Source organism: Calidris pugnax, unplaced genomic scaffold, assembly GCF_001431845.1.
Source record: "Calidris pugnax isolate Ruff unplaced genomic scaffold, ASM143184v1 scaffold135, whole genome shotgun sequence".
NCBI classification, from domain to species: domain Eukaryota; kingdom Metazoa; phylum Chordata; class Aves; order Charadriiformes; family Scolopacidae; genus Calidris; species Calidris pugnax.
Window position 1 is genome coordinate 2,880,155 of NW_015090961.1, and position 24,158 is coordinate 2,904,312.

The 24,158-nt window shown below is 47.3% G+C and overlaps 1 protein-coding gene across 1 annotated transcript in view; it reads left to right on the forward strand.

Moving 5' to 3' along the window:
- The window catches only part of PAPPA (pregnancy-associated plasma protein A, pappalysin 1), a 194,612-nt gene that overhangs the window by 113,735 nt on the left and 56,719 nt on the right, over window positions 1-24,158 (forward strand). The window contains exons 11-12 of the mRNA XM_014952304.1: window positions 20,229-20,342; window positions 20,752-20,887. Coding sequence (XP_014807790.1) covers window positions 20,229-20,342; window positions 20,752-20,887 — 250 coding nt within the window. The remainder of the gene's footprint in view (window positions 1-20,228; window positions 20,343-20,751; window positions 20,888-24,158) is intronic.

Here is a 24,158-nt window from a genome sequence, read left to right on the forward strand (position 1 = left end):
GCCTGTTCACTCACTGCTTCACCAAGGAAGGCTCCTGACAGCAGTTTCCCTCTTTCTGAGTCTGGTTGATAGTGATGAGTTGAAATTTGGTTCCAGTCATCCAACTAAAAACTATCTGAAGAAATTCGATTCCAGTCATCCAACTAAAAACTATCTGAAGTTGTGACCTGCTTCATTCAGTAAGCTGTGTACGAGTCTCCGAGTCATCCCCTAAAAGACCAGTCAGGCTCTCTGCAGCCAGCACAGGGTACTATCTTGTGGCTATGGGTTCTGAAGGCTGATGCCTAATAATACAAAAGAGCGTTCTTTCTTTTTTAATAGTTTTGTGTTTTCAGTCTCCCAGTTTCATAAAAGCACCCTATTGTTCTATTCTGAGAAAGGTCCCGTCCATTCCCAAAGCCATTCATTAGCTTTAACCCCCTTCTTACATGTCTCCTTTGAAACATAAATAGCTCCAGTTACCATAACTTTACAATTTTGTCTCCCTGAGAGAATTAGATCCAAATGAGTTCAGAAAGGCGTTAGAGAAATTCCTGGAAATCAGAGCTGCACACGATGCAGACCCAACAGTCCAGATGCAACTCAGGAAAGCCCATATTGCTTTTCGTTGGGTTTTTAGAGGATACAGCAAGGAAAGGATCGTCGTATAGACAAGCTGCTTCATCTTGTCCTCCTTCAGCATCCACCGTTGTCCCTTGGTGGAGATAGAGCAGTGGATTAGGTGGACTTAACGGTTTGATGCAGCAAAGTTGTTGTTCTTCCAGTCTAATTATCTGGGAGGTTGGTTTGATGCAGCAAAGTTGTTCTTCCAGTCTAATTATCTGGGAGGTGTCTGGAGTGGGCAGTGCCGAGAGGAATGCCGTGTCACAGATATGACAAGCAGATTTCTCCATGAATAGTAAACGCTAAGCATTTCCAGTTGGCTTGCAAGAGAAAACATCTTTATCCAAGAGACTTGGCCTTGTTCACATTGCACAAGTCTGTAACGAATTAATGACCAGGTCAGTTTTAAATGCACAAAGCGTGGTTAGCTGGCATGGTACCAAGACAGAATCCCGAGCCCAGTATTGCCTTTTTGTCATGGTCTCATTTATTATTTCACACTGGAAAAGGAACTTTCCTCTGGACCCCTACCAGTGCCTTCGTAACTTCTTTCTCCTTCAAGCTCCCTGCACTGTAGGACAGTCCAAAGCCCAGGGTCTCCAGTTCAGGTGCTGCTTTCTGTGGATGTCCCCAAGCTCTCTGTCCCCGTGTAGCCCCCACAGAGAGCTGCCCTGATTTCCTCCTGAGGCACTGGTAGGAACAGCCACACCACGGGGAGGTACCATATGGTCCCGTGGTGGAAGAAACGCCACCACACGCGCACACAGCAGAAAGCCCTGCTGTGTAGCCACAACTCAGGCGTGTTTGTTGTACCCAGATGAGATGAAGTTGTCACAGCCTTGTTAAAGGCAAAAAAAAAAACAACAAAAAACAACCGCTGTTGTATTTATAGGCAGAGCACTAGCATATCACACACTGGCAGAGTGAATGGGAACATGCCTCCTGTTATTGCCTGGCCCCTGGGGAGATAACAGTGTGCTATTTACTTCCAGCAAAAGGAATTTTTGCTTTAGCTCAGCTGGTCCTATTACACCAGTTGGAGTGCGTGGGGTTCGTTGACCTTTTTAATCATATATGTTGAGAAAGTCTTTGTTTTCCCCAGGACCGAGACAACCTCGTCGGCTTGTGAAAGCACCTGACTTGTCACTGCAGAGAGGTTAGGTGGGGCGGCAGGTCATCAGGCTGTTAGCTAGCGGAGATGAAAATTAACCTAAGATCTCCTCTAATCACTGCGTGTAATGATCACTGGTGTGTAAACATGTTTGGCTTCATTATCTGCTCAAAGCATTGAGCCTGAGGGGGTTTTTTGTATTGATGAAAGGAGCACCTTTCCTCACCCAGATATCTTTCAGAGTAGGTTGTGTGCTTGCTGGTGTTGTGCAAACTTTTCGTGTTGTTGCTGGGTAGTTTCCTGATTAATCAGAGTGGCATTTGTGTTGGCTTCCCCTCAAGAATGCCATGAAAGATATGTTTGAGTGCAGTGCATGGCAATATACAGAATACATAAGCTGCCTGTTTGTTAGCCATCCCTGTTTCTTGTAATTGCCCCAGCGCTCTCAAGGTGCATTTTAAGCACGTCCTTCATGATTTAAGACATTTCTCATCCTTAGATGTCTCAGCACCCGTTCCCCTGCGTGACTGTCATAGTTTTGCCTCGGCAGTTTCTGAGGAGTGAGCATCACAGGTTGGTCTGTTATTGTGGTATTTCTCAGCAATATCTGCCCGTGTGCCCTTGATTACTGCTGGGGTACTGTAGATGAGCACAAGCTGGAGAACACTTTTTTATTATTGTAGGGTTGCTTCTGCAAACTGCCCATCCCACAGCAGCTCTGTTCACTCGAGGCATTGTCCGTTTCCACAGAGCTGGTTGTTCCTTAGAAGTAGGGTGCCAGCACTTGCTTCGTGTTTTGAGATGGATCTTACTTGCTGGTTCCTCCCTTGTTGGTATGAGGCTGCTGAATGGCAACATACTAAGGGAGAGGAAAAAAAAAAAAACAGTTCACAGTATAAGATTTGTTTTGAACAACAAAATGCTTACAAAGAATGACACAGTCTTGGCGAAGAGACACACATTTGAAAAATGCAAAGGTCAAACAGCACCCCCCCCTCGAAACAATCGCTCTTTCTCCAGAAGCAAGACTGATAGACAGCCACTTCTACTTTCCTGGCAGCCACTCGTCAGTGCTGATTAAGAAATATTCTCAGTACTGACAGCATCATATTTAGAGCCAAAGAGGACCAGCCAGTAACACTGCACCAGCACAGAAATGTGAGCACCGATGCAGGGTGTTTTTACGGTTTGGTTTCTGATCTGGCGTCCTCCGCGGATCTCGAAGCAGCCGCTGCTCAGTACCTGTTGTGGGCTGCAGGAGGAATTCAGCAACGTGGGCTTTGCCCCCTCTCGGGCTGCTCTTCTCCCTCCACACTCCTGCAGTGAGTTTGTAAACAGCCTCTCCTTGCCATCCACTCCGGGTGAAATATTATCAGTGTTGATGTACTGGTTGTGTGGGGTTTTCTACAGCAGTGTTTATTTCTCAGGGCCTTTCTTGTGCTAAAGATTATTGATGCTAGCATTAAGTCATCAGCTGGTGTGAGCTGGCAAAGACTACAAAAAGGCAGTAGCGCTGGGCAGATTTATACTGGCTGAAGGACAGATCCAGCAGCCATAAACAGACAGACAAAGGGGGCTTCGGCTCCTCTCTTTTCTGAATAGCTGCAATGTTTTCTGTATTGGAAGTCCCCAGGGACTTATTTCCCTGCCTGGTTTGTACTCAGCTAGGGTCAACCTCCTCCTTACCAGCAGGAGGGGGTAGGAGATGGCCTCCTGACTCAAAGTTAAGCCCACCTGGGCTTGACAAGACATGAGTTTAAAAAGCCAATTTGTGGCTTACCCGGATGATCCCCGTTGTTCTGTGACCAGTGAAGCTGCGTCAGTGAGGGCTGTTAAGCAGGAACATGCAGTGTGGGTTAGGTCACTGTAAAAACATCCCTCTGGTTGCATCCAGAGGGTAATGGTCAATGGCTCAATGTCCACATGGAGATCAGTGACAGGTGATGTCCTCAGGGGTCCATACTGGGACCACTACTGTTCGTGTCCTCAGGGGTCCGTACTGGGACCAGTACTGTTCAACTGAGCATCATCATCACATCCCTGCAGTGCAGCGCTGCTGCTCCCCCCGAGAGGCTGGGGAAGAGCTAAATTGAGCTCAGGCTCCATGTATCCCAGTGTTGGCTCAGTCAGAGCACGGCTAGTGCCCAGAGGTCTCCATAAGATGGCTTGTGTCCCTGCAGCACTGATGCTCCAGGTTTTATTTATAACCATCAGGATAGAAGCAGCCAGATGCTCCTGCTCTCTGCTGGCTCGTGGCTGATGTTACTCACACCACATCAAAAGGCCCATTGGGCTTGTCTCTCTTTGAAGATGCACATGCAAATTATCAAGCTGTTTCTTGACCTTCATTTTGGTAAGACCTGAATGATGCACACTAACCTTTCTGCTCTGTCTTTGTATATGCAAGACCTCCACTACATCCAGCTCTGGAGTCCTCAGCACAGGAAGGACATGGACCTGGGGACCACTACTGTTCAGTATCTTCATCAATGACATAGTGGGAACAAGTGCACCCTCAGCAAGTTTGCAGATGATACCAAGCTGAGTGGTGTGGTGACACACTTGTGGGACAGGATGCCACCCTGAGGGACCTGGACAGGCTTGAGAAGTGGAACCTGATGAGGTTCAACAAGGCCAAGTGTAGGGTCCTGCACCTGGGTCGGGGCAACCCCCAGTATCAATACAGGCTGGGGATGAAGGGACTGTGAGCAGCCCTGATGAGAAGGACTTGAGGGTAGTGAGGGAGGAAAAGCTGGACATTGAGCCAACGATGTGCGCTCGCAACCCAGAAAGCCAACTGCATCCTGGGCTGCATCTAAAGAAGTGTGACCAGCAGGGAGAGGGGGGGGATTCTGCCCCTCTGCTCCGCTCTGGGGAGACCCCACCTGGACCACTACATCCAGCTCTGGAGTCCTCAGCACAGGAAGGACATGGACCTGTTGGAGCGAGTGCGGAGGATGTCACAGAGATGCTCCAAGGGCTGGAGCCCCTCTGCTGGGAGGACAGGCTGAAAGAGTTGGGGGAGGGTTCAGCCTGGAGAAGAGAAGGCTCCAGGGAGAACTTTCAGAATTTAAAAGGAGCTTATAAGAAACATAGGGTCAAACATTTTAGCAGGGCCTGTTGCGATAGGGCAAGGCATAATGATGTTAAACTAAAAGAATGAAGATTTAGACTAGATATTTTTTGCAATGAGGGTGGTGAGACACTGGTCCAGGTTGCCCAGAGAGGTGGGAGATGCCCCATCCCTGGAAACATTCCAGGTCAGGTTGGACGGGACTCTGAGCAACCTGATCTAGTTGAAGATTTCCTTGCTTTTGGAATGGGGGGTTGGACTAGATAAGGTCCCTCCCAACCCAAACGATTCTGTGATTCTATTCTATGTTTGTTTTCTCCCTGTGCCATTGTTTGAGCTTGGGTTTCCCCTGTATGGGAAAAGCCACCCAGCTCAGGCACAGTTAACCAAAAGGGGACTTTTTCCCAAGGCTGCTGGGCACAGACAGATCCTGGGATTCGTTTTCATTCCCATACTTACAAACACACCCCGTTCTCCTCCGGGTACCCCACAGGGGCTGCTGTGGAGTAAGAAGCTGTGGAAGAGGATTCTTATTACATCGTTCCCACAAACAGAGGCCCCCTCCTGCCCCTATTACAGTTCCCACAATCGCACTCATCCAGACTCCCTGCAACAAACCTATTCTTCCACCAGCAGCAGAGCGATGTCTAGAATTGCAGTATGTCTGAAATTGCCCACAAAAGGAGAAGACAGAAGCACAGAAATATTCTGGATACTAGAAGCAATGACATGGTAGAGCAAGGGCTCCAAGAGTGGTAAGAAAATACCCTAAGAAAATTGAAGAGAGAGATGATGAAGTTCTCTGCCACACAGTTTTATTCTGTCTAATAAATATAACGCTGAAGATAATTCCCCAAAGATCCAGCAAAGCCAACAAATAGAGTAATCTCGAACAGGAGTGGGAAGAGCGGAAACCTGCAACTTTTAATGGAGAAGCCATTCCTTTCCTTTGGGGTGATCTTGCTGAGAAGAGGGAGGGTGTCTGTCTGTCGGCTCTGCAAGTGGCCCTTTTTGAACTTCCCAATTCATGGCCAAGTCCTGTTGCTCTTCAACGGTAAGAGTTTTGTTGTGGTTGGAGGGATAAAAAAATCCCCATTTTTAATAAGATGATTTGCTTTGCAAATGTCTCTGTTATTTATGGCTGAGCCAGGCTTTGAACCGCTAATCTCTGGAGGATGAGGGCAGAATCCCACTAAGAAAAACCATTAATGGAGGAACCATGGGCGATCAGAGACCAGTTCTGGAAAAAGATGAACTGGACACCGTGCACAGGCTGTCGCAAGAGGAATGTAGGTTTGCTGTGCGCATCTGAGCTCATTTCCAGTACTGGCTGATCCACCAAAAAGCTTCACCTTAGGCTACAGAGTCTCCAAGTCTAAAGTCAGTTCAGGGGGGTCCAAAACTTTGTCCTTGTTTCATCTTTCCCCCCGGATACTACAGACCAGCCAATTTGGTCCTTTGCCTGAAGGCAGGACAAATGCATCATGAGCCTGGCCCTGACCATCAGGCCAATTCAGGCTCCTTCCTTGGCTTAAGTGATGATATTTTTCATATTTTTTCAACGTACAGGGAGTAATTAAGCTTTATCGCAGCCATGCTGCGTGGTTTCTGTTCCATTTAATAGGGGTGGAAACCAGAGCACAGAAAGGTAAAGCAACTGCTGAGGATTAAACCTCAATATCCTTCAGAGATGTTGGAGGCACTGGGCATTATTGAGCCTAGACCTCCCCAGGATGAGGAGGTTTAGGACATCTTGAAAGGGAACTGTTCATATCTTGGATAAAGAGAAAAGTGTTCAGGGCCTGTTCACTGTCTGGGAGCAGAGACCTGGAAGGGGTTTGGGGTCATTAAATCTGCATTTTGGTGAATTAATCAGTCTTTATCCGTGCACAGTTTGGCTGTTCATTCCCAGTACAAAAGGACTGGAAAACTGTCCTACCAACTCCTTGCTTTAGTGGCTAGAATTCTTGTTTCCCACCAGTGCTGCTGGGAAAGCTGGATTTTGCAACCTTTCTGCCAAAGGAACTCCACTGGTCCTTATTGCCATGTTTGCATCGCTGCTGTGCCTCGTTGGAGGAGGTGGTCCATGCCAAGGGTCCACGCCAAGGTGAGGGATGCTACAAAGATGATTGCTGACATCAGTGCTAGGACTCTTGCTCAGGAATGATCTTAGTGTTCTGGAGAGGTCTTCAAAGTAAATAAAAGGAGTTTTGTTTCTAGGTAAGCTGGCTTGAAAAGACTCAACTGCAGAGAGATGGCTGAGAAAGAGCGTTACTCATAAAGTTGATCCAGAGCTGGCTGGAGAAAAGGGGATGCTGCTCATCACCTGGCTGCTGGCTCCCTGCTAGGACAGAGAGTTATTCCCCTCCCTCTCACCCTTCCATCCCCACATCTCCCCGTGCTCCTCTGCTCCTGGCAGTAGTAAACCAGCAGACCCCATGGCCGATGTCATAGCCTCTGGCTGATTTGTGTAAGGGGAGGACAGAGAGAACACAATGAGATGTCGGAGGAGATTCCAAGCAATTTTGCCAAACACTCAAGGGATGTTTTTTTCTTTCCACTCCCCTCCCCCCCTTAGTTTTTAGAATAATTTTTCAAGAGCACATATGCAAGTCATCTAAGGAAAACAGAACAGTGAGTACCAGGGGCTGGTACACTGTGTTCCCTTTGTGTACTGTAGAGAAAATAGATAAAAGAAACAAAGGATGATGCAGAGAGCAAAGCAGCCATCAGTAGTCTCAGAGAGGTTCAGTCTGACCTTTTCAGAGATGAAGGTCAAACCAAAAATCCTCAGGTGCCGGAAATTGGTCCCATCTTCCTAGGACCAGAAGACATTTACCACTAACGAAACGAGAGCAGAATTCCATGCCATTTGTTGTTGCCGGAGGCGAGAAGAAAGGCAAGAAAGGAATATTGTCTTGGATAATAATAAGGATTATGTGTCTCTTTAGGATGTAACTTTACCATTTTATGATCATATCTGCTCTACACCCAGCCACCCACCCGGATGACACGCAGTAATAGAAAACAGCTTGGACCCCCCCCGGCATCAGCGAGCTGGAAAGCCGGACCCCACGGCAGCAGCGGTGCTCGTTAGCATGAGCTCTTCTGAAAGGAGACCCCCCTCCTCGGCCCTTGCCCCTCAACCTGCCAGTCTCTCCGTCTGCTCTTGCTGCTCAGGAGCCTTGAGATGCAGAGCATGTCCAGCCGCCAGCGTGGGATAGCTCTCCTGCATCCCATCCGGGTTGTTTGTCTTGGGTCCCTCTCCATTCAGAGCAGAATGATTTTGCATAAATGCATCGACACGTCTGCTTTGTTCATGCATGAAGGCTTCTCGGCGTTTCTCATCCCACCCCCGCCCCGGCCCTCTTCTCCCTACCCCCCTGGCATGTAGCTTCACCCGATTTTGCATGATTTCCCCATGTAACAGCAAACAAACCTGCCTGAAGCTTTGCCAGTCAATCGAGCCCAGTTAAAAATACCCGGTCGATTGTTTTGGATGGAATTAAAACAAGTGATCGGAAGGAGAGGACGGAAAAGGGTGCAAGAGCAAAGCTGTAACGGCCTTTACTATGTAATTTGGTTTCATGTTCTGCACAAGAAAACATGTGAAATATGTAAACAGAGCTCTCCAGGATTGTAATGTAGCTACAAAGCCACAGATATACAGGCAGGCAGGGTGCTATTCTTCAGCAGAACGGAATGCCATCCCCAAAACCACACGATCATTTCTTTAAGCCTGAAAGTAAACTTTCTCATGCCAGGAGCGGAGAATTTATTTTTTCTTTTAAATGAAGGATTGTCTGCACTACTTGTTTGGAGTACTGTAGGCATTTTAGCCCACATTGTCATAAGAGACCTCGTATTTTGAATGCCAATCAATTTTAGGGTCTTCATCTTGAGATGTCTCTAAAAGGCATGGTTTGGGGAGGATGGTGCTTACCCAGCAGAGTCCTGAAGGTCTCTCCAGTCAGTCCCTCTGTCCCCACCTGTAAAGAAGTATCTGCTTTAAAAAGAAAACAAACAAAACTGAGGACCATTTGGATAAACTCTTGAGCTGCTCTAAATCTTAGTTGGAGCCATAACTATTGAGGAACCCCAAATCAGTGCTCATTTTTGGAAATAGTGCCTGTAAAGTTGGAGTATTGCTGTTGCCTCTGAGGTCTTTTCGGTGGTGAATCTGATAAGAAGAGATGATTCACCTGTCTGGTAAGTGGGCCCAGCTCCCCCTGCTATCAGCAGGAACCTCCCCAGGCCTGGGTTTCCACCGTAGCCTCAGGGTCCGGCTGCAAACTGTAATTCCTGCCGGGAAATGGTTATTTGCATGATCAGGGCTGTTATCTGCCTGTGCATGTACCTACTCACTGGGAGAAGCCCTCATTTCAGGAGAACATCAAGCTCTGCTTAGCCATTTTGGTCATTGGGCCAAAATCCTTACACTTAGCTCTTTGGGCAGCCGATCTTATGTTCCAAAATTTTTTGGTAATTAACCCTTGCATCATTGCTTTCAGAGAAGACAGGTCTTGCACTTTGGGCAGCAATCTTATGTTCCAAAATTTTTGGTAATTAACCTTTGCATCATTGCTTTCAGAGAAGACAGGTCTCTTTTCAGAGAGGGGACGCTGATGAACAGGGTAGAGATGACCTTCTTGCCACCTTTCTTTCCAAGCAAATACCTTTGAAAACTCTGCACTTTAGCAGGGCAGATCTGTTCCTGGTGCACTGCACAACATTTACACTGTCACCCTTGCCTGCTGGAAAAGGAAAGCCTCCTTGTATGGAAATTTAACTGATTCCCAGTTGGTTTGGTAGGAAAGGCTGAGACTGAGCAGCCATGATTCCCCCCACCCCCTGTGTTCCCAGTCTGTCCTCCCAGAGCCTGCTCCTGGGATCCAGTGAGGCTGAAGGAGCTGTCAGCTTCCTCCCACAGATGATGCTCATAATTCAGTCCCCGCGGTAACTTCTTTAGGGAGCAGCTGGGATTCTCTGTGAACTCCCCTACTAGCCTGGGACTTCAAGGATGAAATGCTCCGAGTGGTCTTTTGGCTTCATTTATTGGAGTTTGAGGTTTATCAGAGCAACCATGGCTGATAAGCCCTGGGAAGCGATGGGAAGAGGTTAGAGGGAAGCGAAGGGCTTCTCTGGACACCTGCAACCAAACCTTTGCTTGGGTACAGATGTACATGGGCTGGAGGAAGCAACTGCTTGCTGCTCTACGGACTCTCCCTGGATGGTCCACCTTGTTCTGAGGAATTTGTTTGCATGGCGGTGGTTTGGTTACTCCACAGTTTCAGTGGAAAAAGCCCGGTGAGACAAGGGGGAACCTTCTGATTTGCATACCACAAGCCGTGCCTTCAGGTATGAAGAAGAACAAGCCACAGGGTTTAATCTTAATTAGCGCACACTGACGTAGAGCTGACGAGTTGGGTGCTGGACTGGGCACTGCTGAGGCCCCACCTCAAGGGCTGTGTCCAGTTTCGGGCCCCTCACCACAAAAAAGACATTGAGGGGCTGGAGCAGTTCCAGAGAAGGACAACGGAGCTGGTGAGGGGTCTGGAGAAGAAGTCTTATGAGGAGAGGCTGAGGGAGCTGGGAGTGTTCAGTCTGGAGAAAAGGAGGCTGAGGGGAGACCTTCTCGCTCTCTGCAACTCCCTGAAAGGAGGGGGTAGAGAAGCAGAGATTGGTCTCTTCTCCCAAGTCACAGGTGATGGGACAAGGGGAAATGGCTTCAAGTTGCGCCAGGGGAGGTTCAGATTGGAGAGTAGGAAGAATTTCTTCACTGAAAGGGTTATCAAGCCTTGGAATGGGCTGCCCAGGGAGGTGGTTGAGGCACCATCCCTGGAGGTGTTCAAAAGACGGGTTGAGATGCTGCTCGGGAATATGGTTTAGTGTTGGGGTTTGTTTTGGTTTTGGTTTTGGTTTTTTTTGTCAGAGTTAGGCTGATGGTTGGACTAGATGATCTTAAAGGTCCTTTCCAACCTAGGTGATTCTGTGAAGGGCTTTGTGAGCTGAGGTGTAACCGTGGTGGGCTCCCCAGGCCGAAACCAAAGGGCTTTGTGAGCCGAGGTGTAACCGTGGTGGGCTCCCCAGGCCGGCTCATGGTAGCTCCACTCCACGCTCTCCCCGGGAGCCCCGCCGCAGCCTTCCCTCTCGCTGTTAAACTCGGGGCCTCTTCCCAATGCATCATCTCCCTGGATGTATCCAATTAAGGCCTGTTGACAGCCCAGAGCAGACTTATACCCTTAGGATTAGAGGCATGTGTACGTCTTCATATAGGGAAGGACAACGACGGGGTGTCTGGCTGGCTCGCTGGGAGCGCGGTGTGGGAAGCCGAGCGGCTCGGGGAGGGAAAAGGAGCCAGGGAGAGAGAGAGATTTGCACCCCCAATTATCCTCGCATGTGGAAACGCTGTGTGAGGAGGGTTGCGTGTGGTTTACACAGCGTGTTTACATGGTCCATAACCCTAAACAAAGCTGAAACTCTGGAAATAAAAGCGCTGGAAACCCCTGGTTTTCTGCACATGAGAAAGTTTTGTTCTTTAAACACACAGATGTTTTTAAATGAAAAATCACTCTTTTGACCTTTCCTGAATGCGATCATGTGGTCAGAGCTGACATTAACCACTGCAAGGCTGTTTGCTTCAGCTGCAGGCGAAGCTTAGCGAGCAATCTTCAGAGCTCCTGGTGGCACCTGCGTTGTCTCACAGCTCTTGGATCTGCTCCTGTGCCCCACGTGCTCTTGGGGCTGTTCTGGGGAGGTGGGGTTAGGGAAGGGGACATTTAGGGTCTGCTCCTACCGTGCTGGAAATGAAAGCCTTGTTGTTTTTTTTTCCTCTCCTTGACAGCTGAAAAAGATGCTGCTTAATTTTTTTCCCTGTTTGTCTCTCTATCGGAAGGGTTGCCCAAGGGTTTCTAAGCATCTCTGTCCACCTCAGCCAGTGTGTTATTCTGCTGGAGAACTCCTTATGGAGCTGAAGTTATTTAGGGATTTGTTGTTGTTCCTTTTGGGCTCTCTCTAACTAGCCGTGTGCTTTCTTTGTCCAAGCAAATTTAGAGGACCGGCTTTGGGAAGGAAGGAGGGGATGGGTGGTACCAAGCGGATTGTAACAAGCCCAATCCAGCTTTGCCTGGCAGGGGTGCCAAACCAGGAAAACTACAATGAACCCAGTGAGTTGAATCCACTAATATAATAATAAAAATACATTTAAGGACCTCCTAAAGTGTGGCGCGCGTTCGCCCTTTGACAGGTTGATTTTCTGATGCCGGCTGGTCTTGAACAAAACACTCCAGTCAAAGGGGAAAAGGAAAAAAAAAAAAGAAGAAAAAAGCTTTTGCTGTACTCCTCAGTGGTAAAAGCTTATGGGATGGGATTGTTTTCCTTTGCTGCAGCACCCCCACGGCCAGGCTTGGCCCACAGCTCTGTGCAGGCTTCGCTGCAGTGGACCCGACTGGTTCAAGTTAGAGACAGGCAGTTCGGGAACCCGAGTGTGCAGCCAACAATAATGTTCTGGCTACTGTATTTGTTTAACCTCGCTCTCCAGTGGATGGATATACAGTCTGCTAAAGCACTTATCAGTCTATAATGCCTTCACACTTTTGCGAGCAGCGATGTGGAAGTTGTAGAGGGGAGCTTTTGCTGCGGATTGAAAATGTCTTTTGGCTTTAACGAGGCTGGTGTTTGCACAACTGAAGGTGTAAGGTGTTGTTTGGGCACCGTTTCTTTATGCTGTCTGTCTGGCAGGTTGCATCTGGCTGCTGTTTGTACGGGTAGATGTAGTTGTGAATTTGAATATAATAGAAGAATGTGATTCAGGGTAACAATTCTACCTCCGGGGTAAGATGCCAGCAGCGCTGGGGTGGGAGATGCTGTTGTGTGAGAGCTGTGTCTTTATGTCCTATTGCTGTGTTGAAGAAATAGCAAACGTCTGATGTGGATAAACAGGAGCACATGGCAAATGGCTCGGTGACGCTTTCATGTGCTTCCTATGAGACAGTGTCCTACGTTATTATGCACTTGGAGCCGCCGTTTCCTTTCGCACCCTTTCAGCGTGCGTTGCTGAATGGCAAAAGGAGCAGGGGCGAGTACAAATTGCAGTCACGAGCTCCAAACGCTGGTATTTACTCGTGGGCTTGTGCAAAAGTTGATTATTAAATCCCATCAGCATAATTATTTCTTCCTTTTCTCACTCCTTTTCTGTAGTTTCTGGCCCCGGCTCAACTGATGTCTTTGGGGCGATCCTTTGAACCATGCAAAAATCATCTGGTCAGGGTTTTTGTTGTAAAATCAAAACTCCATATTGTTTTTTCCACGGGTCCATCCTGGATATTTTGATTACACCTGGCTGGATGTCAAAGCCGATGTGGGTTTGGGATAGGGCCAGTCAGAACTGATTTACAGTTTTTTCAGGTATACCATGTGAAGTTTATGGGTTTGTGTGATTTTCATTTGAACTCACCAGTTTTAAATGAAGTTTGCTTTGAATCTGGAGATAACAGAAATTCAAAGGGAAGCTCAAAGAATGCAGGTCTGCATGATTTAAAAATGGAAATATATTGTTCATACCGACTCTTTGGAAGTGAAATAACTGCATTTTTGAGAAAGCTACAGTTAATAACACACATTGAATACACATGCAATCTGGGCCATCGTCTAGTGGAAATCCCTGTAGCTCCTATTCGCTTTCCTGAAACTAAACCAATTTATTTGACAAAACAAACAAAAAAAAAAATCACAGTCCTGTGTTACTTCCAAAACTCTACCCAAGGAAATTCCCCTTTGGAAATGAGCACTATCATTTTTATTGTAGAGTAGAGGAATTTATCATTGTGTCACACTGCAAATGAACTATTGATGCCATGGCATATCAGCTGCGGTGTTTTCATACACGGAAAGGTCACTTTCCAATGACTGAAAAATCCAGCCAAACCTTCAGCTGAGAACTGGGGCTGTAGTAAAATGCTAAATGAATACTGCCTGCAAAGGCCAGGCACCGTCAGAGCTCCGGATTCAAAGGGGAAGAGGCTTTGCTGAGACTGGACACAGCAACTGGCAGCGGGGCTTTATTTCATCCTGCAGGAGACGTAATCTGCTTCCCAATCCCACAGCCAAATCCTGTTCTTCATTACACGGGGAGAACTGACAGACGAGATTTCCTCTTACTTCTGAGCCAACTGAATCTGGGAGTAATATAGCATCAGTGTGTTACCCCAGAAGTTTTATCAGCTTCCAGTTGATAAAGGTTTTCTGTTGATCACCTGCCCGCATGCCTTTGTCCTGGAGCAGGACATGCTGCAGGTTTTCATCTTTTGCCATCAGACCTTTAAGTACCGCAATGAAAAGAGGGAAAAGCAGACAAAGAGCACGGAACTTGGTAAAACTGTGTTATCAGACACAGGACAAGGGGAGTTTTGGAGTAGAAGCTGCAGTTTCTGAGCATCGGAGGTAAGGGAAAGTTGCTGCTGAGGATGAAGCAGCAGATGAGATGGTAAGAAGGCTATTGGAAGAGGTAGGACACAACTTTCATCATCTTATGCTTATAAACTGTGCTGCTGAATTTCAGATTTGGATTTTGGTTTTATTTTTACACAACAAGATATTTTAAATTCATTGTGAGTGCCCATAAAACTTTAATATATGTACCAGTTTGGAAAAAAGTAACTTTGGATGCTTTCCTTAAGTTTTAAAGGCCAACCTGAAATGACCCAATGTAGACTTTCATAGTTGGGCAGGCAACTGTTGACTCAGATCTTCTGACAGGAGAAATCCAAAGCACTAATAAAGAGACTAAAGCATTTCTGACCAGAATCTAGAAGAAAACCCAGAGCAAAATTTCTGGTGTCCCTTGAGTGAGCCTGTGTGTACAATTTCTGTCTGAGCTCTGTGGGCTCCTGAGGTTTGAAATGATCATAGAAATTGGCTGATTTTTGAGGTGTTTGTTGGAACCCAAATGGTGCCCTTTGTAATGGTTCAGCACTCACTAATGTGGGCAATTTCATTATTTCTATTGCTCCAACCCAATTCCCAGCCTAAATGAGAAGAACAGTGCAACAGCTTTCAGAACAGATTGGAGGTCTGTGCTGCAGTCGGCAAACTGGGTGGTGTCCATGTGGCAGTCAAGCTGCCTTAGAATATTGGGCAATAAACAGGCAGGAACCTTTCTGATATTTAGCAACTGCACCGTAGTTTCTCATCCTTGGGTAAGATTAACCTTAGGTCAGCGAGAACAATAACATATTTAAGAATAAAAGGTCTGGGTGACTGCCAGCCCCCACGTCTGGCAATGGCGAGAGAAAGTTTTGATTTGTTAAGAGATGTGTTAAAATGCTGCTTGTGTCATGGTTGGGATTCTCTGGCATGTGTTGAGTTAAATATAAATAACATTCTGCAGAGCACTGGGCTAAAAATCGTAGATTAATTAGGTTTCGGTATTACGGTTGAAATCTGTTCTTTAGCTGGATCTTCAAACAGCAGAACACGTCCTGGTTGTGCCGCCCCGGGTCTCACATCATTCCATGAGTGTTCCTGTGTCCTTGTACAGCCTCGCTCGGGATGTTCTGTGCTCCCCAAGGAGATGGTACTGGGGGTTTTACCATCAGAGCCTGTTTCTGCTTGTTCTGTGGTTGCTGTTTTGCAAACGGGACAGGGTTTGGCCTGTTTCATCCCAGAAAGCCACCATGTTGTCTGTCTCGGTGCTCAGGTGGCAGCAGCACAGTCCCCGGTGGAGATCCTCGCACCTTGGGTACGATAACCACTTCCACCCTTCTCCTCGTGGAGGAGGTTGCTCCCAACTGCCTGATGGACAAGCGCTCATGATGTGGTGGCCCTTCGAAGCTGTACTTGGCTTGGTCTGGAGGAAGCCCCACCTTGGGAGAATAGAACAGATGGGATTTGGGGAGCAGACAGATCTGTGCACAGGAGATTTGCTCTGTTTACGGCCACCCGTGGGCATCCAGACAGGCACGTCCACTCCAGCCACCGTCAGCCGTGTGCCAGGGCTGAGCAGGCAGCATCCTTGCTTAAATGGCAGCTTCTCCTGTCTGCAGTTAGAATTATTTTGATCTCACAATATGAGAGATGAGAACCACCAGCACAGGGAACTGCTGGAGAGGGTACTGCAAAGGGCTACAAAGATGATGAGGGGACTAGAACGTCTCTCTGATGAGGAAAGGCTGAGGAACTTCAAGTTTAGTTCTCTATTTAGTCTGGAGAAGAGAAGGCTGAGGGGGGATCTGATCAATGCTTATGAATACTTAAAGGGTGGGTGTCAGGAGGATGGGGCCAGGCTTTTTTCAGTGGTGCCCAGGGACAGGACAAGAGGAAATGGGCACAAACTCGGACATAAGAAGTTCCATCTAAAAATGAGGAGGAACTTCTTTCCTTTGAGGGTGGCAGAGTCCTGGAAGAGGCTGCCCAGAGAGGTGGTGGAGTCTCCTTCTCTGGAGACATTCAAATCCCGCCTGGACATGTTCCTGTGGGACCTGCTCTAGGTGGACCTGCTTTGGCAGAGGGGTTGGACTGGATGATCTCCAGAGGTCCCTTCCAACCCCCCAGCATTCTGTCTGTGATTTTATGTAAAGCCTGTGGTGTCTGGCTTTGCTTGCTGGATGGTAAGGACCAGAGTGGGGTGGCATCTGTTTGTGTTTAACCCACTACTTCACATGTGTACCCTTCTCTTGGTAACATCCCAGCACCTTTTTGTGGCCAATGGCTTTTACCCTCAAGCTACCCATGTGATGTGGGGGAATATCATCTTTGTCTTCCAGACAAGGATGCCCTCCATGCCCTCAGCCCTGGAGAAGCTCGGTGCTGCCCTGGAGGTCGCAATGGGGCCATGCCCTGGGCACAGTCAGGTCAGTGCCCAGTCCACAGGACCAGTGACCCTTAATCTGTAGTTGGTTTGGAACAGGAGCCCATCAACACAACACAACACGGCCTGAAGTCATGGGCCGGCTGGGAATCGTTCACAAGGGTGCCTTCCAAAATTTGCTCTTCAGCAAATTTTCCCATATTACTTTGAAGGAAAACATGATGAGGAAATGGAGCTGATTGCGATAGTAGATGCGTTTTAGATGTGGCAATGAACTACGAGCTCCCGATATATCACTTTTCCCTTTCGGCTGACACATTCCTCGGTCCCCTCAAGTAAGAGGAGGAAAACAGGAGAGGCGGTTTGAAGAACATGTTGTCCCTGTGATTGACAGGAGGTTGTATAAATCAGTCAAAGGGAATCCTCCAGGCATTCCCTCCTGTGGGAAGATCCCACAGTGCTCTCTGGCCTTGTTCGTTCTGTCTCTCGATGTTTGTGTACAAAGTGTGTGGGTGGGAGACGAGCTGGATTAGAACCTCCGAGAGGAACAGACATCAGCTCTTTTAATTGAAAGCAGCTTCCTAGGGAGGGGTATGACATGGGCTTCCAGTAAGTAGACACAAATAGTCCCCAAATACTTTGGAGCAGATACTAAGCTCCTGTGGATCCCAGTTGCTGTGTGGGTCTGAGAACCTGGATGAGCCCCAGTGAGTGAAGTTTTGAGTCCTGCGTGATGGCGTCATTCTTCAAAGCAAATATTTTAGAGTCTGGTAACACCCTGAAATGAAAAGTACATCTATCCCTTCTTTCCTCCACAGCTGTCAGGTGCTTTAGCTGCTGCTTTGCATCACTGTAGCAAACTGGAGGATCTTAGGAAATAATTTATTTCTCCTAAGCGCGAATTCCTATGAATTTGTAGACTTGAGGAGAGATGATGCTCTGTCCTTCCAGGCCGTTGGAACTTGGAGCTTAAAAGTGGTGGCACTGCAGTAACAAAGTGCTTTCAAGCTGCTGGCATCTTCTTGAGATGCCTTGAAAGCAGAGATGTGAAAGGCTCTTCCAGCAAATGATTCTCTGACTGTGCAGTTGTGGTGTGAAACTCGGTAACGAGGTGGAATTGAAAAGGGGATGTATTTACCACGTGTGTTAGAGCCTATTGAGACGGTGGGGTCTGTAGGTGATGGGACTGTTTCTCCAATCAGATTGTTATTACAAAATCTTAAAGAACCTTTTTGCCATTAGCTGAGTTTACTAGATAGCAGCTAGTGTAGAAGAGGCTCTTGTGGCCACTCCTAATGTTGTGTCTCTTAGACTTTTCCCACACTTCTCTATTATATTCTTCTCCTAAAGGAACTTTTTACCCCAGTACCACTTTGGAACACGCGTGTGGTAGCAGTGGATCAGCCTCAGCAGGAGGAGGTTTATCTGACCTGCTCAACCCAGACCAATCTACCAAGGCTGCACACCTCAGCTGAATGTCTCGAACACAGGCTCTTTATGCAAGATGAAGATTTTTGCTGATATTCTCAGACAGAAGCAGAAAGCGCCAGAGGTCACACACACGCACAAATCAAACAAGGCATTTAAAAGTTATCAGAGATTTCCAACCCACCTCAGCAGGAGTTTATTTTGGGTTGGATTCAAACTTTTGGTGAAGGTCTGGGTGATTTCTTAATACAGGTTTTCACTCAGCCATTATGTGCCACTTAAAATGCACCGAACGTCAGTACTTTTGTTTCTTTTAACCACCTTTTTGGACCAATAGAGCAGGAGGAGATAGAAGAAGAAGAAGAACAAAATCATATAAAAGTAACGAGACCTTTGTTCATGTCAAAGAGCTCTCTGACCATATAAATTGCAGATGTGGCTAAGATAAATTCCCTAGTTGGAGAGGTATTAAAATAAAAACCATGCTCCCAAGAAGAGACAGGCTGCTGAAAATGCAAGAAGGGAGAATTGCGAAATGGTACATGTCGAATTGCTGGCCTGGATTTCAAATGCCAAAGATAGTTTATGTAAAGCCTTGCTCTGCTGTAAAATGTAACACTATCCACTGGCTAGCCTCAATGAAGCTTGGTCCCAGTTGTTTTAAAAAATAAATAAACTAAAAATCTTCTTCCAGCCCATTAAAGCTGATTTATGTTTTGCCCACGGATTCCTCTGTGCTGGATCTTGAGGGACTCAGATTATAGAGGTGATTACCTCACTTCTAGCCAATCTGGTTTCTCCTTCCCAGGCATCCCGGGCTCTCCTTGCATTGCCCAGACTTTGTCTGCCGAGACCCAGAGGGCAGTTCCGTGCAGAATTACCGAGCGGGCACAGGATTTTGAATGGTTAAAAACATCTCTGTTAATTCTCTTGTTTCACTTCAGGGCTTTCTTTTTTTGTTTTAATAATCAGGGAAATTGTTTAAGAGAACAGCTTTACTGACAGCACATCACCACCTGATTGCTCAGTCCGGGCTCTGATCTTGGAAGGGAATCTAATGCTGACCCCAAGAGTACAGAGCTCCAGGTGGCACCTAGCACAGGTGGCCTGTGTGACCAGTCCTAGGCTCCCCGTGGCTAGCACAACTCCTGGGGATGGTTTGGCCTCTTGGGTTACATTCGTAGCTCTGTTGCTGCTATACTGTGTGACCACAAGGAATTCCCTTTATCTCCCTGTCTCTGGTAATGACAGTCACTGAGTTCACCAAAGTCTTGTGAACTTTAGCAGGTACCTTTGGGTGCCCCAAGAGCCTCAGCTGGAAGCATCCTTGTAAGGCAGTTGTAACCTTTTGTGTGGTGGGCAGTTCCTTTCTCCTGCTTGTTGTGGGAATGAAGACTATGGTCATACATGGTTCTTTTTTGAAGCAGCTCCATGGAGCAGTGTGCTTTCAGGGTAAATCCTACCATTTCTTGCAGCTTCATTTTCACATCTTATATACTGATGGCACTGCAAGGCTCTCTGGTACTTAAAATCAGGCATTTTCTTCTTTGAGCTTTTCATCCATCGCCCGCACTTGGGATCCATCTCCTTGTTCTTTATTGAAAAGAGCAGTTTGCTCGTGGTCCCACTGCTGCCTGCCATGGAAGGTGCTGTGGGTGCCGGGAGAAGGTGATTCCGCTTGCAGAAACTAGTCAACAAAAGAAGAAACTAGTCTGCTTAAACTGGGCTGTAGAGAGAGGCCTTTCCTGGCTCCACTCGCTTCCAGGTTTACGTGGCCATCTGTGGCTTCCCTGGGGTTACGGCTTAAATAGGCCATTGCCTGGGCACTGTGGAGAGCACCTGGCTGTGCCCTGAGCTGGTGCGTTCAGAACCGATCCTCACTTTCCCTCCAGTGGGAAGAGTCGTTGGTCCATTTGGGTGGGAGCAGAGTTGTTCTGAACACCATCAGAGACCACGTACCAAATTAAGAGGGAACTGTTGGCTGCCCTCCAGCTGCTGTGCGTCTTTAGCTCCTTTTCATGTTTCAACTTTTCCTACTGAGGTGGAAACTGAACTTTTGAATAACGCCATGGTGTCTAGAAACGTCATTATTGTGTATTATTTTATTCTAGCAGTGCACCTGGACTTTTTTTCTCCCACTTTAAACAGTCACAGTCCTTCCCTACTGTCATCTACGTCTGTTTTGGTGTTTCTTTTCTCTCCCACAGATGTGTCGAACTAAGGTGATTGAGTTGAACGAGGATGTCTCTCAGTACGCCTGGCATCCCTGCACGGCCAACTTCCAGTACTCCCCCATGACACAGACCGTTTTCTGGCTCAAGGTAGGATGTCCACATGTCATTCAGAAGCCTCCTCTTTGCCTGTCTGTACAAAGTTTCTCCAACGGGCAAAATATTATGGGACAGCCTTCCCCGGGCCAAGCTGCTCCTTTCTTTGAAGAATGGTTAGTGCAAAATAGCAAAACAAAGCCTCTGAGCACTGTCTAAAGAGTCCGTGGTGAAGTCCCCTCCTGTGACCAGGCTATTGAATTTCTGAGAGGTCACAGCCTCCAGCTGCAGGGCTGTTTGACCCGAGTTTATCTAGTTTGTGTAGGAGAGATTGGAAGAGAAGACTTCTGTGTGACCCGGGATGGGAATTGTTATTTTAAAAGTTCTGGACTGACTCTTGGGGTTTTTTTAAAGCCCACCACAGTTCTCCACCTCAGCCCTTGTGTGGCTTTTGTTTTCCCAGGCTTATTTTTCCCAGCCTATGGTGGCTGCAGCAGTCCTGGTTCACTTGGTCACTGATGGGACCTATTACCTGGATCAGAAGCAGGAGACCATCGGTGTGCAGCTGTTTGACACCAAAGAGCAAAGCCATGATCTTGGTAAGACTGTATTTTATTCAACTGCCTCTTTATTGCTCATTTAATCTGTTGGTTACCCCCATTCACAAACTGACCAGTACTCCTGCTCAGTTTTTCCAGGATCAGACACAAAAAAGTGCTTGCTTAATCCTCCAAGACTTGAGTTTCACTAGACTTTCTTGGAAACAATCCATCATTTTATACAGACATTTCTTCATACCTGTTCAGTCTGTGTTCAGAAGTGACTAGTTCCTCTTTAGTCATTCAAATCAGCACTGTTTGAGTGCTCCACGCACAGCACCTCCCTGGAGAGACATTGACAGTGCTACAGGTGAACCGCTGGGAGCAGGGAGAGGAGAGAGGGACCTCACAAGATGTAGTTGGCCAGATCCCTAGCCCTGCTTGCAGGGAGGTTTCCACAGCTATTTCATGGCTAAAATTCTTTCATGCAAAGTATTTCATGTTTGATGAAGGTCTAGCAGCCTTTGTGGGCTGCTTGCCTGGCCTCGAGCAGACGTGCCTGCCAGAGGCCATGGACCTGCTACTTGTGCTGCAGTGACAGGAGGGACCATTTCTGCCTCTGCCCTGGGCTTTCCCAGGTTCTTGAACGTGGGAAGGTTGTCCCTGGTGAATCGATGCTGGCTGCATTTAAACTCCAGGACCTCAAATCTCACAACTCCGTGTCAGGGTAGGACTTGCATAATCCCTTTCCAGCTGTCCCCTGCCCTTTTTTCCACTGGGAAGAAGGCTGGTCGTGTTGCCCCGAGAGCAGTTTTGAAGGAAGCATAACCCCCTTCCCTGGGGTTTCTGTTTTACCATAGCTTTGCAATTTTGACAAGCTGAAACCCAAGTGAACTTGCTGCTAGTGATGAGAAGGAGAAGGGACGCACGCAAGTGGCAAGTGCTGGATGACTGTCTGGGATAATACATAATTTGGTGGGGTGTGGAGGAAAAGAAAGACAGTGTGTGTGGTGTCTGTCGTCCGAGAACAAACCGAAATTCCTAGCAAGTTGTGCAGGTTGAGTCAGGATCGCTCCCAGTTTGCCAGAGCCCCTGGATTAGTTTTATCCTTCTCCTTTCGCAAAACAGTGGCACATAGCTCTTTCCCTCTGAGAAATAAATGATGGAGACACAGACATGCCAACAAATACTTAATGTGACATTTTATAGAGACAGACAGACAGATTGTGAGAGAAAGAGAACAAGAAAGAGGAGCAAAGAGGAAACTGAGGGTTAGGTTTTGCAATCCTCGATGAAGTTGCAACACGAGTTTGGCACGGCTCAGCCTGATGCCTGGAGATCTTCACGGCTGAAAGGCTGCCTTCATCATGGAAAAGCCCCTCTGACCTTTTCAGAAGAGGCTGGCCTGGAGCAGAGGAGAGGTGTAGGTAGGCTACCAGCAGTTCTCTCTCAGGCAGAGCTCCCAGTCGCTGTTTCGTCTGAGTTCTGGGTGCGGCATTAAGTCCTTTTCCTGGATATTGTATTGGATGTGTTTGAATTATCACCATGGCAAGACAGAAACTGCAGCTGAGATGCAGACTTTGGCACACACTGGGTGCAGGACTGACTGCAGACGGTCAGCCAGCCTTAAGCAGAAGTCAGTGGCAAACAAAAAGTACATCCAAAAGCAAGTAGCAATAATTTAATACTAATTTAGGGCTTGATCAGTCCTCGGTGTGCTACAGACACTCCCATGAGCAAAATGCTGTCTGTCCAGAAGTGTGCTTTCCCACCTTGATTAGAGCAAGTTTTTACCGTGGGGACTCCCAGAAGGTGATGAGAAGCTTCTTCCGAGTCTCGGTTGGAGTTGGAGAGGTTGGGATGTAGACCTTGGGGTTATGGTGCTGGGTACTTTTCAAGAGCCATTGAGGGTTGAGTAGGTGGACACGGGGCTACGGAAAGAGGGGCAAGCACAGAGACAGCTCTGACTGCCCTGCCATGAGCACCTGTACTATCTTGAGTGTTTTTTGCTAATGAAGGCAGGTTAATTAAAGGAACCTGACCTGTTCAGCCCCCATTTACCCTGTCTGGGGCAGAAAGCACCAGCAACTGCAGCACAGAGCCGAGGGTCTGTTTTGTTGTGGACACCACCTGAGTGCGAGAAATGAAATTGAAGTGAATAAACAGCCTCATACCATAAGGTCTTTCTTGGCTTTCCATCAGAGAAGGCAGAAACTTCCAAGGAATTTGGGAACCCGGGATTTCGAGTATTAACTGCACCTGTTTGTAAGTGAGAAACGTGCACCGTTCCACAAGGAGCTGATATCAAAAGACCTGTGGGAGGCGAGTAGACAGGGAGGTTATTTCAGGGTCAGGTAGAGACCAAAACAAAAAGAGGTTTGCTTTTTTATTTTTTTATATTTTTTTTTTATTACAGGAAGGTTTTTTTAAAGTAGAGGGTGGGAGATAGATGTTTAAAGAGAGTGGTCAGAAGTCTGTCTTAATTCACAGGAAATCACTTTCTAAGGAGGAAAATGAAAACTTTTTTATTCCTTCCCTTTTGAGTCAAGAAACCTGAACTAGACAAAAAAAAAAAAAAAAAAGCCCTAGCCCAACACCTGTTTGTAAGTGAGAAACGTGCACCGTTCCACAAGGAGCTGATATCAAAAGACCTGTGGGAGGCGAGTAGACAGGGAGGTTATTTCAGGGTCAGGTAGAGACCAAAACAAAAAGAGGTTTGCTTTTTTATTTTTTTATATTTTTTTTTTATTACAGGAAGGTTTTTTTAAAGTAGAGGGTGGGAGATAGATGTTTAAAGAGAGTGGTCAGAAGTCTGTCTTAATTCACAGGAAATCACTTTCTAAGGAGGAAAATGAAAACTTTTTTATTCCTTCCCTTTTGAGTCAAGAAACCTGAACTAGACAAAAAAAAAAAAAAGAAAGCCCTGAGCCAGTTAAACATGCAAATAGAATTTATTTTATTTTCAAATTCGTAAGTGTATCAGGGTAGCCAAAGGGCCTGGGCCAAAGCCGATGCTGGGGGAGCTCCAGTGAAGCGAATGGAGCGGGAGCCAAGCTGATCCTCGGAGCGATGCCACGGAGCCGGGGAGGCAGGGCTTCGCAGGCAGCCCTCGGGCTGGGAATCTCAATTAATGACTTTTGAGGCCAGCCGACAGCTGTCTGTCCTCTGTGTTGCCTCTGAGATGGATTTGGCCCATTTGAATTCAGGTTGCCTCTACTCGAAGGTGGGAATTTCTTCCCAACTGTCACCGAGTGCCTTCTCGGATGAAGAAAAGGGATTAAGAAGTCTCCTTGCCACCTCCCTGGTGCTTCTGTGCACCTCAACCTCTTGA